The sequence below is a fragment of the Notamacropus eugenii genome, chromosome 1 (genome assembly GCF_028372415.1).
Source record: "Notamacropus eugenii isolate mMacEug1 chromosome 1, mMacEug1.pri_v2, whole genome shotgun sequence".
In the NCBI taxonomy this organism is placed as follows: domain Eukaryota; kingdom Metazoa; phylum Chordata; class Mammalia; order Diprotodontia; family Macropodidae; genus Notamacropus; species Notamacropus eugenii.
Window position 1 is genome coordinate 293,941,559 of NC_092872.1, and position 15,428 is coordinate 293,956,986.

A 15,428-nucleotide genomic window follows, 5' to 3' on the forward strand; every position below is an offset into this window, starting at 1 on the left:
TTTAAAATAAGAATAATCCATATCTGTTGAGGGCATATGTGATGAAAGCATTAGAAAGGAATAAGCAGACTTTGCAAACTATATTCCACAGTAGATCATATCTTTATAACAAAACTAGTTGAAACATGTAGTGAATATAAGATCCTAATATATTTATTGTTTGTTGACAGTAAAAAAATATTCAGATGAGCAAAATGTTGTTTCAAAGACTCTACCAACAAGGTGTCTCCTAAGCATTATGTCAAAATCATATAAGATGCCTCGAAAGATATAACAATAGAAATAGCTTTGTGGAGTCTCAGATTTTTAATAACACTCAAGGCATTAAAAAAGGAGAAGGATGCTCTTCAGACATGATTGCTTCTGTTTTGGTGGAGGTCTGGCAGAAAGTCCAAGTGATAGAGCCATTCCATAGAGGTGGTGAGGTCTTCCCCATGCTCTTGTTTGTAAATGAGATTATGCTGATTGCATCATTCCCTGGAACACTGCAGAGCCTCCTAAAATCATTCAAAAGAGTTTGACCTAATTGTTTGCACGGGAAAAACCCTAGATGAAGAATGCTTCTTGTCCAGACAGTGACATAGAATTAGATGGACAATCTATAGAGCTCATCCATCAGTACGTATATCTAGGACAGATAGTGCAAATGGATAATGAACTGGACCTGGAAGAAATAAGAGGCAGAGAGCGAGCTAGATTGCCTTGGGGAAATTATGTGTAGCTTTTAATGATTCTACGTTTCTCCCTGAAACAAAGACCCATTTTTATAAAGCCAGTTTTTTTTCGATGATGCTATATAGCTGTGAGTCATGGAATGCTACCACCTCTGAAGAACAACAGGGAGGCATTTGGTGGGCGTAAGATGACTGTGATACATTACAAATGAAAAATTACACAGGAGAAGTGGTGTGAGGGATGTCATCAGAGAAAAATGTGCCTGTGAAAAAAAGATGAGTTCATCACAGGTAGTGAGGGACAATTGATGGGCAACCTGTGTGCTCCACTGTTATTCCCACAATACTGAGAGAATGTTAGGAAGCCTCCATCAGGGTAAGTGTTCCTTCTTCGGTGAATGTGTGAAAGGACATAGATGAGAGTCATGTAGGCTAAGCAGACCTGGGTGAGTTGTAATCTGCATCTTTTGATTTCCTTAACCCACATCAGGAAAATCATGGATTCTTTGGAGTTTCAGTGTGTCAAAAAATTGAAACACATCTAGAGGAAGGTAACTAGGATAGCAAAAGTGGAAACTATGTCATTGGGAGCTCTCTGACTATCCTTCTCCCTCAGAAGGACATAGCCATACTTCTCTTTTGGCTAGAAGGAAGATCAAGTTGTCTATTTTCCAATATCCTCTTTGGTTTCTCTTCAAGTCTATGGTTCCCTTCTCTAATTTAAATAATCTATGTAATGATTGGTTGAAGGAACTGGGAGGCTTTGGTCTGGAGAAAGGAAGACCAAGGGGAAACATGATAGTTGTCTTTGAATATTTGAAGGTCTGGTATAGAAGGATCAAGCTTGTTCCTTTTGGTTCAGTTGGCAAATTTTGTAACAATAGGTAGAAGCAACATGGATGCTGATTTTGATTCAACATAAAAAACACTTTCCTAACAATTAGGGCTATCTAAAAAACCAGAATGTGTTGCCTCAGGATATAACAAGTTCCCCATCATTGGAAGGCTTTAGACAAAGGCTGGTTGACCATTTGGGGATATTGTACAGCACAGTTCTGCTTTAAGTATAAGTTAGCGGACCATAAGATCATATACTTAGAGCTGAAAGGAATCTTAGGTATCATTGAATCCACCCCCACACCCTATTTTATACATCCTTGAGACTAAAGGTGAAAGAGTTTGAGAGATCACATAGCTAGTAAGTCTAAGGCTGCATTTGTCTTCCTTAGTCCAAGTTTGGCACTTTATCCCTTGTAACATCTAGATGTCTCTACATGACTTCTGAGGTCCTCGGGAGCTGCTGTCTCAGGATACTGCCATGTTGAAGATGTGTATTCATTCAGTGAACACTTATTTATCATGTATAATATTCAAGCAAAGTCCCATGCATTGGGGACCATGCAAAGATAGATGAGATAACGTATGGATACTGCATATTCTTGTAAGTAAAGTATGTAAGTAAAGGGAAGAGTGAACTGACTTTCTTGCCCCACCAACTGCTCCAGTTCCTAGTCAGATCCAAACACGCAGATGGGAAAAGGCTTCATCCAAGTTCACCAGTTTTTGAAAATCCTGCATCTTAATTAGTTTCCTACTACTCTGGTACATGCCCTACATTCTAATAGTCTCCAACCCATTGTGGCTTTCCCCACCACTTGCTCTCTGATATTAGTAGTGATTTCTTTCAATCTCAAAGCATCCTCCTCACCCCTCCAACACCCTCCTAGCTGAGGAGCAACTTAAAGAACCCTGTTGTACCAAGTATGTATCCTGAGATTGATGAGCTTGTCAAACCACTTTGCCCTCACTCCCCCCCCCCGTCCCCCCCCCCCCCCCCCCCCCGTTTCCCTGTGTTTTACTGTGGATGATGACTAAAGCTGGGGGAGGGGGAGCTGGAGGAAGGCAAAGAAGAGAAGTAGCAAATCCTACAGCCAGGTGTTGGCAAATGGACAACATGACCTTCACCCAGCCTGCAGAGAAATCCAGTTACGTCCTTCTGTGGGAGAAGGACACTCAGGCACTCCCTCCCCCCAGCCCCTCATCATCCCCACCCCTCATCTGTCAGTGTTTATCTGCCTCTTGGAGTGGGACTTGCCTGAGCTTGGTACGGCTGGGAGGATGGATGCCTCCAAGTGCATCCAGGGGAAATGACCAGTCATTTATCTCTTTACTGCAGTGTCAGAGTCTGCAGCCATCAATCTTGGCACAGCAGCTTCTCCAGCTTGAGTTAGTCTCATCATTCGGGGAGCAGGGGGAGACACATGCAGACGATTCCATCTCCCCTCTTCTGCCTACCATTATTTGCTCAGGGATGAACCTTCCATTGTTGCCCTAGCTTTAGTAAAAGAGATGAGAGGAGCAGGTATGGAAAGGACGTTTATAATAATAGCTGCCATTTATATAGCACTTAAAAGTTTACAAAGTGCTTTGCAAATTATCTCATTTTGTCCTCACAACAACCCTGGGAAATAGGTGCTATTATCATCCCCATTTTACAGTTGAGGAAACTGAGGCAAACAGAGGTTTAGTAGCTTGCCCAGAATCACACAGCTAAGAAGTGTCTTAGCCAGATTTGAATTCAGTTCTTGCCTTCAAGGTAAGCACACTATCCATTTGGCCACCTTACTGTCTCATGTAGTTTCCCAGGTCCTCCTTGGTTTCAGCAAAGGGCATGGGGAAGAACTAAGGATAGTAAGAAGGCCCGCTAAAGGCTGGGTTGTACTGAGTATTCTGTGTGTTGACTGTGTTTTTACATCTATTTTTAAAAGAAAGCTACCTCTGTAACAGCTTCAAGCTTGGTAAGTATGATTTAATAGTAAAGCCACATATTCATGGGAGTGGAGGGAGGTCATATTCCCATTCCCATTTTAAAGGTGGAGAAACTAGACCAGAGAAAGGGGAACCTTTTCTTTGGTAGCTGATCCAGAATTCTGACTTAATATTTCCTGTCTTTTTGCTCAAGTCCCCCAGACCAATATTCTCTTTTGTTTCACTCTACATATGAGACTGTGCCTGGTTTCAACCTTCCAGGATAAATTCACCACAGTGCTTGATAGACACCCCTCCCTCAGCCTCCTCTTCCCTCTGATTGGAGGGTGGAGAACCAACCCCTTCTCAATGCCTTCCCTTTCTAGAGCGCAGAAACTAAACTCTCAGATCTCCCCACCCTGCAGCTGTTACCCTAACTGGTTTTAGTTCCATGCCACAAGATTTCCCATCCCTTCCCCTCTCCCTACACTGGGCACCCCTCCCGCATTCCCCTCCCCCTTTCCTGCTTCCTTTTATGTGTTGTTTCCCTCTTTAGATTGTAAGCCCCTTGGGGGCAGGGGCTGTCTTTTTATTAATTGTATCTCCAGTGATTAGCACAATGCCTGGCATGTGGTAGGTGCTTGATAAATATTTACTGGATCAGATTGGATTAGATTTGAGTCTACCTGCTCTATCTGCCTTTTGGTGAGGTGATCTTGGGCTGCCCTCATCAAAAGTAGACTGTCAGTGTGTTGGTGTAGAAATGCTCTAGGATGAGGACATCCAAGTTTTTTAATACTGTTCTAGCACTTACTTGAGATATAAACTTGGGCAATTCATTTAATCCCACTTTGAACCCATTTCTTCTGTAAAACCCATTTCTTAGTGACATGTAAGGATCAAGTGAGGTCATGTGTCATGTATGTGAAAATACTTTGTAAACTATACATTTCTATGGGAACATCATATAGTGTAACTATTATGTATGACATGTAGAGTATATATTATTATTTGTATTACATAATATAATATTATTATATTTATACTATAGGTAATACAACATTGCATTTATCTCTTACTCTGCCCCATGATGTAGGGGGCAGTGGTTTCAGATCATAGGATTTTCTTTTTCCTGACTCACTGTGTCCTCCATACCTGGAAGGCTGGCTCTCCTTCTCCCCTGCCTCCTGGCTTCTTCTTAAGTTTCAGTTCAGATCAGGAGGCCTACTCCCCACACTGCTAATGTCTTTCCTCTGAGATTGCCTTCAACCTAGAGTACATATATCTTATATGTATTTAGCGACTTGCTTGCTGTCTTCTCCATTAGAAAGTGAGCTCTTTGAGGGCATGGACCATGTCTTTACCTCTTTTTGTATCCTCAGCACTTAGCAGAGTGCCTGGAACTTAGCAAGTGTGTGGCAGACACCAAGCCAGACTGGGAAACAACTTCTGAACCCACTAGGAAGTCAAGGGACACTGGCAAGGAAAAAGGAAGCCTTTTTGTCTAAGGAATATTTCGGATGTGGAAGAACAGTATTTCCACATCGGAGGCAAGACCACTACACACCCCTCAACTGGAACTAGTTTTTAATAGTAGCATGTCTAGCATTATCTATGTTCAGAGGACTCAGTTCTCTTTGGTTTGTAGGAGGCAGGACCTAGTTTCTTGCTCTAACTTCCTTTCAGCATCTGGATGGACTTTGAAGTTTCATCCACTCACATATTATTCCCCTCTTTAATTTGTCATCTTTTTTTCTTCCATTTCTTGCTTTTCATTTCCTTCTTCCTCCAATTCCCCTCTTTCTGAGCACCTATGCTATGTTAATTTGTTTTCATCTTTTCTCTTGACACACCTATCTCTGTACATTCTCTTTGAGACTCAGAACAGCTCTCTTACCTTTTATTTTTAAAAACAATTTTTATTGATCTTTTGGGTTTGTTTTTATATGGCAGTCATTTCTGGAAATGTCTCTGCATCTTTTCCTCTAAATTGAACCCTTTCTCGTAACAAAGAAAAGCAGTTAAAACATCCGACACCCGTGACCATATCTGACAATATGGACAGCGTTCTCCTTACATCTCTCTACTGAGAGGAGCTAGTTATGTTTCATTTTCTGTTCTCTGGGACCATTACTAGCTTTTCATTTTCTCAGAATTGGGCTTCCTTTTAGTGATCTTTTAATCTGCTTTGTTCTGGGTGTTGTGTATATTGTCCTTTGGTGGTTTATTTTGCTCTGCATTGGTTCATACAGATCTTTCCATGTTTCTCAGAATTCCTTATATTCATCCTTTCATACATCATTACATTTATATACCACAGCTTTTTTCAGCCATTCCCCATTTGATGTCACCCTGTTCTTTGGCATCAGTTTTCCCTGTTCCTATTCTGCTTCTGAGGTACTGCAGATATGACAGAACTTAGTCCTGGTCCAACCTGGGCATGGATATCTCTCACCAGTGACCTATGGGCACGTCGCAGAACTAGCACTTCGACCCCTGTGATTCTTCCATGATCTTTTTCAAAGCTTATGCTTGTGTTGCCTTAGGTAGATGGATCTGAGTCATGAAGAGTACTGCATGTATTGATTAGCTGAGCTAGGGTACTCTATACCCTGCCAAGCTGTATCTTTTCATTATCCTCTCCCTTCCCGTGGCTGAAACTTCTCACTGTTCTACTTTGGTATGTTCTAGCTCTTTCAGTCCAGGGGAGACTATGCCCCATCAAGTCCATTGGGATAAGTTTAGAAGCTTTTAGGAGACAAGTGCTTTCTTCTTAGGAGGGTTAATTTAATTCAGAAGGAGGGAGGGACTTGTTCCATGAGCTATTTTATGTATCCATCTTTTCTGTCTTCTGTAATACTGCCTTCCAGCCTCGTCTTACCCCCACCATTTTAGTGTTTGCTAATCTTTCAAGAACTGGGCCCTCATTGGTTAGTGCCTCCATTACAAAAGGCTGCATTTTATTAGCCCAATAATTAGTCCAGTGGTTATATACTGTGGGTGTTTTCTTGTGGCTCAGGCCATTGGCAAAATGAACTGAGTGGTCTCATATTAACCTCCAGGGGCATATTTGTATAACAGACCTTTAGGTGATGAAGCATATCCCTGAACATCCATTTCAGAGTTAGAGAAAGGATGGGGGAGAGAATGGATGCATAGCCAGTATCTTGTTACAAAGGAAAGCAATGAGAAGTACTGGGAAAGCACCTCCCCTCATGTAGAATGGCAAAATAAGTAAGAATGTGGGGATTTTTTGGGGGGGGATCACATTCAGAAATGTGAGTTGTATTGCCTTAGAGAAAAAGTACCCTCACCGTGTGTTCCATCACTATTCAGCTTTAAGGATAACAAAAGAAAGGCAAGTGCAGCTGAGAAGATGGAGCCTGGGTGAGCAATCAACTGACCAGTTCTATTCCTGGCTCAGCCATTGTCTTATGACATAACCTTTCTGGGCCCCACTTTCCCCTTCTGTGAAGTGAGAGGTAACAAAACCAGCTCCCTTTTTTTTCTCATAGGGAATCTGATATGGGAGAATGAGATAATGACCTCTAAGTTCCTTTTGCTCCATAGTGAAAGGTGATGTGCAAATCCAAGAAATATTCTGAAGGAGCACCTCAGAATTACAACCAGGAAGGGACATATTGCCTTTGGTGTGTGTTCAAGAAAAGCTAAGGGAGCTAGAGAAGGGGAGGGATCTCTTCCCCCTCCCCCTTATAATGTGCATATATACATGTATGCACACATAAATGCACACCATCATTTAAGCAATACAATTTTCTTCTATTGTTTAAAGCCTTCCCTCTCTACCCCCTCCTTCTTTACACTGTAACTCTATCTCTGTGCCCCTGAGTCACAGAGAGAGCACATGATGGATGGACGGATGGATGTGCCTTGTCTGGGTGTTTCACCGCAATTTCCCTTGGGGCAGTCTGTCTGTTGGCAGAACATAGGATCCCGAAAGATGGTATCTCTTGGAAACTCGACAGCTAACAGACAGCTCTTCTCTCTGTATATTTCCCCAAAGAAGAGCTGTCTTAATCTGTTTCTTATATGGCATATTTTATTATAATCCTTATATGACTTTTGGGTTTCCCAGGCCTGCACCCTGAGCTGTGGAAAAGGAGAACAGAAGCAGAAGAGCTAGGGCTCTACACATGCGTGACATCTGTGGTGTTTGCATTTTTAAGTGACGTGGGATTTAATTACTCAAGGAGCTCCCATGTTGCACTTTGAGACTGATCTTGCCACATCCTGTTAATGAGCTTAGTGCTTCCAGTCACCCAATGGTAGCTCTTTTTTCTGTGAATTAGGTGGCATGCTTGGGTTGTTTATGCAATGCCTGTGGTTACAGGCTGCACTGTACGGCCAGTGGGCCATATAGCATCATATATATATCATATATATCACTGGTCACTAATCTCCTATACATAGGCATATTGGCTTATTTATATATGTATGTATGTAAATACACATACATGCACACACACATATATTACTAATTGCCATTCTCCTATATGCATACATCATAATCACCAGTCTCCTATATATGCATGTGTGTGCAAACATGTATCGCAAACACACACACATCGCTAAGCACCAGTCTCCTATATGCATATGAGTATACATGCATGTGTGCATATGTATATATGCATATACATACATATGCAGACTCTTGACCAGAAACTGCTGCATTTAATGGATGGGGATGGGTATTTTTTTTTTGGAGGAGGGAAGGCCAATTGTGGTTAAATGACTTCTAAGGTCACATAGCTAGTTAGTGTTAGGGGTCTGAGGTTGGATTTGAACTCAGCTCCGCCTGACTCCAGAGCCAGCACTCTGTTCACTGCACCACCCAGCTGCCCCATAGATGGGGATTTTTAAAATTTGTTTGAAAGAGACACGCCTTTGTGTGGTTTGACTTGTGTATAAGATAGTTTATAATTTTTTAAACTTGGAAACTGATTGCTTTGTTTTACATAATAGCTCTGTGGTACGATAGATCATGCTGGAAGGCTCCCGACAAATATCTGTTTCCAATTAGAAATGGAAGAAGGGCTGCGTACCAAGGTCCAGTGAGGTGCCTGGCTTGGGTGACAGTGGCTACTGCTTTTGCTCTGGAAGGGGAAATAATTCATATATTAATAAATAAATGCTGGTATATAGTTATGTAAGCTATGCGTATATCTGTATATGTATGCAATAGAACATAAACATGTATATATGCATGTCATATGTATACATATTTACTTGTGCACATATTTGTATTTGTCTATATATCTATATAAACAACACTACATCTTTCCTTCCTTCTTTCCTTTTCTTTCTACCTACCTACCTTTTTTCCTTTCTCCCTCCCTCCTTCCTTCCCTTCTTTCTTTTCCTTCCTTCCTTCCTTCCTTCCTACCTTCCTTCCTTCCTTCCTTCCTTCCTTCCTTCCTTCCTTCCTTTCTACCTACCTACCTTCTTTCCTTTCTCCCTCCCTCCTTCCTTCCCTTCTTTCTTTTCCTTCCTTCCTTCCTTCCTTCAGAAGCTAAGTGGCATAGTGGATTGAGCGCCAGATATAGAATCAGAAGACTCATGTTCCTGAGTTGAAATATGGTCTCAGACCCTTACTAGCTTTGTGACCATAGGCAACTCACTTCATGCTGTTTGCCTCAGTTTCCTCATCTGTAAAATGAGATGGAGAAGGAAATGGCAAACTTCTCCAGGATCTTTGCCAAGAAAACCCGAAATGGGGTCACAAAATATTGAACGTGACAGAACAACAACAAATCTATCTATACATACATACATGTAATATGTATGTTCGTCCTTCATTGTTGAAGAAGACCATGCCATCAGAGAAATAATGACATGACTTGCACCTCACTTTGTTTTGAGTGAGGGAGGGCTGTGCAGGTCACCAGCCTCACTTCTCCTCCAGAGCCATCTGAATCCAGTGACCAGATATTCATCAGGATGATGACCCATGATGAGGCAATTGATATTAAGTGACTTGCCCAAGGTCACACAGCTAGTGAGTGTCAAGTGTCTGAGGTGAGATTTTTTGAACTCAGGTCCTCCTGACTCTTGCACTGGTGCTTTATCCACTGCACCACCTAGCTGCCCACATGTAATATACATAAAGACTAGACATATTTTCTTTAGGGAAAGGATACTCCCAGGTAAGGAAATTCCCTCTACCAGCACAGGTTGGCACCTTCTTTATAACTTATGGTCTTAATTACTTGAAGTACTGAAAAGCTGAATGATTCACTTGGCCTCATGTAGCCTGTATTCATCAGAGGAGAGATTTGAATCCAGGTCTTTCTGACCCTCAGTTCACTTCTGGATCTATTATGACACACTGCCTCTCATGTATGTTTATTTATCATATGTACTCTTTTAAATGTATATGTATTAGTAGGGTAATCTTAAAATAATGTGTTTGTGCACGTGTTATGTTCACTATGGATGCTTTTAGGAACAACTTAAAAAAAAGGATCTAAGCTTCCAAGAATGTCTCCAAATGTCACAGAATCACAGATATGTCAAAACTGGAAGGGACCTTGTCATCCAGTCCTCTTTCCTCATCAGCTGATGACCATGGTGTGGAGGTATCATTTGGTGTTATTACACCTTCATAAAGAACTTTGGGTAAGCACTGACTTAGGAGTGAACACATGCCACAGGGGTGCGGGATGGATAGGCAAGATAGAGGACTCATTATTTTGAACCTTGGAGGTGTTGTTTGTTCTTCATTCTCGAAGAGAACCAATCACATCATGAGGGTGAGGATGATGTGACTTGGTCTTGACTTGAGTTTAAGCAGGGCAGAGCTGAGCAGAGTTTCAGGTTTACTCTCTCCTTCAGAGTCATCAAAGTCCAGTGGTAAGATAGTCAAGATGACTGGTGATGGCCTAGAAGTAGGGCTCATACCCTTGGTTCAGCTCTGAAAATGAGCAGGAACCAAAGGGCCACAAATTCTTTTGAAAAGAAAAGGAGCCAAGAATAGTTTGACAAATGAGATTAGGAGAGGTTTACCTCGTACACTCCCATGGTTTTAATACTCTTTTCTCCCTGGTCATGATTCCCAGATTTATATATTTATTTTCAGTTTTCCACCTGACCTTCAATCTTAGATCTCCAGTTGCCTACTAGATATTTAAACTGGATGTCCCAAAGAGCTTAAACTTAACTTGTCCAAACTCTTTACCTTTCCCAACAAACCCTCCTCTTTTCAAAACCTGTCTATTTCTTTCAAAGGCTCCACCACATTTCCAGTTTTGTAACCTCAGTATTTGCCTCAGTTCTTTCATCTGTAAAATGAACTGGAGAAGGAAATGATGAAACCACTTCAGTATAGTTGCCAAGAAAACCCCAAATGAGGTCGTGAATGGTTGGACACAACTGAAACAACTCAACAAAAACAAAAAACATTACCTTGATTCCATGTTCTCCTTTACCCCATGCATTTGATAGTCACCAAATCTTGTGTTTCCGTCTTTACAATATCTCATTCATCTGACATCCCCCATCCCACTCCATGTGCATTCAGGCCCTCATCACCAGTTTCCTGGATTATTATAACAGCCTCCTAACTGATCTCTCTACTCAGGTCTCTCTCTACTTCAGTTCATCTTATACCTTGCTGCCAAACTAATTTTCCCTAAGCACAGATAGGACCACATGGCTCAGCCAACTCTAGCAGCTTCCTATTGCCTCTAGGACAAACTAAAAACTCCTCTGCTTAGCTTTTAAAGCCCTATAAAATCTGGCCCCAGCCTATCTCTCCAGCCTCATTAGACATCACTCCCTCCTACACTTTGTGATCTGGCCAAACTAGCTTCTTTCTTTCTCATACAGGATACTCTGTCTGCTTTCTTTGTGCCTTTGGTATTGGCTGATCCCTTTGCCTGGAATTCATTCTTCCTTACTGCCTCTTCAAAGAATGTCTCTCATCCTTTAAGATGCAGCTCAAAACACCATCTTGTATGTGAAACCTTTTACTAGCTGTTTCCCTCCTAAAATACTGAACTATTTTTTTTTGTATAGAGTACTGGACCCGGAGTTAGGAAGATCTGAGTTAAAATTTAGCCTCTAACATGTACTAACTGTGTGACCCTGGGCAAGTCACTTAACCCAAGTTTGCCTCAGTTTCCTCAGTTGTACAATCAGGATAATAAAAAGCATCTACCTCCCAAGGCTGTTGTAAGAATCAAATGAAATAATGTGTGAAATGCTTTGCACGTGGCTTGTCACATCACAAGTGCTTAATAAGTGTTTGTTTACTTCCTTCCCTTTCACTTTATATTTATCCTGTGTACACATACATACAGACACAGACACACACATTTATAACTACTTGTCTTCCCCATTAAACTCTTTATGAGTAGAGATTGCTTAATTCTTTGAACTTGTATCCTTAGTGCCTAGCACAGTACCTGCCACAGAAGATGCTTAGTAAATACTTATTGATTGATGGTTTATTCCCTAAGCACATGGGTCGCCGCATGTGCTTCTGGGGTAGGTTGAGACGCTAGTTATATTGGAGTAGAAGCTAGTTAACTCAGGAATCTGTGTTAGTCACTTTCGTTTAGATTAAATACTTCAATATATGCTTACTTGGTCTCGACATCCAACAATTTTGTAATCTGTAAGTTTGTTGTGTTGTATATATATATATGCACATATACACACACATATATGTATATATATGTATGTGTACACACACATGTAAAACTTTTTATGTGAAACATTCTATTTAAAATACATTTAGATATATTACAATGCTATATATAATATATTATAAAACATTATATATGTATGTAAAAATGCATAAACCTTGACTTTTAATTCCCACAATTTGACAAATGAGGCAACTGAGCTCAGAGAAGGTAATGAGTCAGATTAGAATCCGGGATTTCTGCCTCCCAGTCCAGTGCTCTGTCTACCTCACCATGCCACCTGGTGCAGCAGATTTGTGTTAATTTGAAAATGTGTAGGCTTAAAGCATTACTTAATCTTTTCATTCACATGAAGACATAAAAAAAGAGACACATAAAAAGACTTAGAGCTCAGCTTCACCTTATGAGTCTTTAACCAGGACTTACATCCTGTAAGATCTCAGACCTATTTTTCCCTTTTTAGCTCTGAGGCCATTTTCCCTTAACCCTGGTATTTACTTTTGTCAGGAGCTCTCCCTCTACTGACCTCCCTGGCTTCCTTTAAGTCCTAACTAAAATTCCATATTTTGTAAGAAGCCTTCCCCAACCCCTCTTAATTCTAGTGCCTTCCCTCTTCCTGCCCCATGGGCAGAAATTAGAGGGGGATCAGTTGCCTTTTTATTCTGACCTCAAGTCCTGTTTATCAGCAATGTTGGAAACCCATGGATTTTGCAGGTCAGCTAGAATGATGCCCTTGGATAATGTCTTCCAAGGTGATAACCGGGTGATACAAATAGTCACATTTAATTTGATATTAGATGAATACTACTAGGAAAAATTATATTAACAAGTGAAATAACACCGTAAATTTTTAAATCAGAATATTTAAAAACTGTCATATCTATTTTAGTTTACTATTTTGCCTATTTTTATTTAGTACATAGGTTGGCATAGTAAGGCAGCTAGATGGCACTCTGCTAGAGGATAGAATGCTGGACCTGGAATTAGGAAGACTTGAATTCAAATCCAGCCTCAGACACCAGCTGTGCGACCCAGGGCAAGTCATTTAACCCTCTTTGCCTCACTTTCCTCATCCGTAAAATAATCTGGAGAAGGAAATGGTAAAGTCTCTAGTATCTTTGCCAAGAAAACCCCAAAAAGGGTTATGAAGAGGGGGTACCACTGAAATGATTGAATAATAACAAGGTTGGCATAATGGATAAATTGTTGGACTTGGAATCTTTGAAAGTTTAAGTTCAAATTCCACCTTTGGCCCTAGTTATTTGACCCTGGGCAAATCACTTAACCTCTTCAAGCCTCTCATTCCTCCTCTGTGAAATGGGGATAATAGGACCTAGGATACTATTTCCTCAAATGAGATAACATACGTAAAGCATTTTATATATGTTAAAAGTGCTGTATGAATCTCATTAGATATTGTCGTAATCATGCTTATTGATATTTATTTTTTGCTTTGATCAGCTAGAATGATGTGAGTTCATTTATGTTTTCATCCTTTTACACCTCCTTTTTCTCAAATCTAGGCCCCATGTAACCTCAGTATTTAGTTACTAGTCTGCTGAGTTGATTTGAGATAAGCAGGATTTGAGAGGATCAGGTTTGGGGTACAGTGGTCCTAGTAGGTAGGCCAACAACCATGAAGTTGTCTGCAGTGTGACATTGCCATCACCAAAATAATGTCATGCTGGCAAGTATAAATAAAAATATGGTCAACATCAACTATGACCTCAACTTCCCTTTCTTCTGGTCATTAATCTGACTTTAGACTATCATGTTTCATTTGGGATCTTGAAACAGAAACGTGAAGAGTCTGGAAAAAGTCTAAGGCAGGTAGTTCTAACCTTCTATATGTCCCTGTCTCTAATGGATCTAGCGAAACCTTTGTGTACCCTCTATTCAAAATGAAAGAAAATAAATTCTAGAGTTTGCTATGCATATGCACATAAGAAATAAATTACCTAATTTCAAATATGGTTATTTATAAAATTACTATGTTATTTGACAAACTTCTTGTATTTCTTGAGGGACATATGTGTACCCTAGGTCAGAATCCCTGAATAGCACAGAAAGGAAGCAATGTGGTGCAGTAAAAGAAATCAGCCAAGGTTCAAAACCTGACTTTGCTATTTATTACCAGTGTGAGACTTTGGGCAAGTCATTTTTCTTTGCTACGTGCTCTGTTTCCTTGTCTTTCAAATAAAGGGAGGGGGCATGGAACTAAATAAACTCTTAGATTCCTTCTGGCTCTAAATCTATGATTCTATCTATGCTTCTCTTACTATGCCCACCTGAGGGGCAGCTAGTGGCACAGTGGATAGAATGCCAAGCATGGAGTCAGGAACTCATCTTCCTGAGTTCAAATCCAGCCTTAGACACTTACTTGCTGTGTGACCCTGGACAAGTCGCTTAACTCTGTTGCCTCAGTTTTCTCACTTGTAAAATGATCTGGAGAAGGAAATGGTAAACCACTTCAGGATATATGCTAAGAAGACCCCAAATGGGATCACGAAAGAGTCAGATACTACTGAAATGAATGAATAATAAAATTGCCACCTGGCTCTGCTTGGAGACAACTGCTACTCTAGAGACCTCCTCCTCTCTTCCTTTTTAAGTTAAGGGCACCTGCTCCTTCCCCTTTTGCTTAGCTATCCACAGGTATTACCAGAGTCCAACATCTATTTTTGGTTTTTCTTCCTTTCCAGAAGTGGACCTGCCCCTGAAGAAAGATGGATTCACATCAGAAAGCACCACACTGGAAGCCTTGTTACGAGGTGAAGGGATTGAGAAGAAAGTGGATGCCAAAGAAGAGGAGAGCATCCAGGAAATACAGGTACAGACTTCTGGGGGGTGGTGGTGGTGATTGTTGGAGAGGTTCTCTGATTCCTCCCCTGTCTGTCCAGAGGTGAGGACGTCTGACCTATGTGGTCACTGTTGCTCTCTTAGTACCGTATTCTGACAGGTTGAATTTGCAGGGATCATAGATTTAGAGATGAAGGGGACACTTTACCTTTTGGCTCCTGGCATACTCTCTCTGATTATCCCACATGCCTAGAATGCTCTCCCTCTACTGACCTCCCCGGTTTTCTTTAAGTCAGAGGTTCCCAAACTTATTTATCCTACTGCCCCCTTTAAAAAATTACTCAGCACTCACCTGGAAATCTAATTTCCTTAACCCTGTAACAGTTTTTTTTTTTAAATTTACATCGTTCAAAAAATATATAATTAAAAAATTGTCACATCTTAAATTGAATAATTTATTGTAAATTTGTGAGTGTTTTTACCCAACACTGAAAATTTTGATAAAACAATATTGCATCATGTAACCATATAGTATTGTATT

At 40.7% G+C, this 15,428-nt stretch overlaps 1 protein-coding gene across 8 annotated transcripts in view; it reads left to right on the forward strand.

Moving 5' to 3' along the window:
- DPF3 (double PHD fingers 3) overlaps positions 1-15,428 on the forward strand; it is a 412,206-nt gene that overhangs the window by 217,183 nt on the left and 179,595 nt on the right. For all 8 annotated transcript variants that reach the window (XM_072629217.1, XM_072629220.1, XM_072629222.1 and 5 more), the window contains exon 4: positions 14,791-14,918. In XM_072629217.1, coding sequence (XP_072485318.1) covers positions 14,791-14,918 — 128 coding nt within the window. The remainder of the gene's footprint in view (positions 1-14,790; positions 14,919-15,428) is intronic.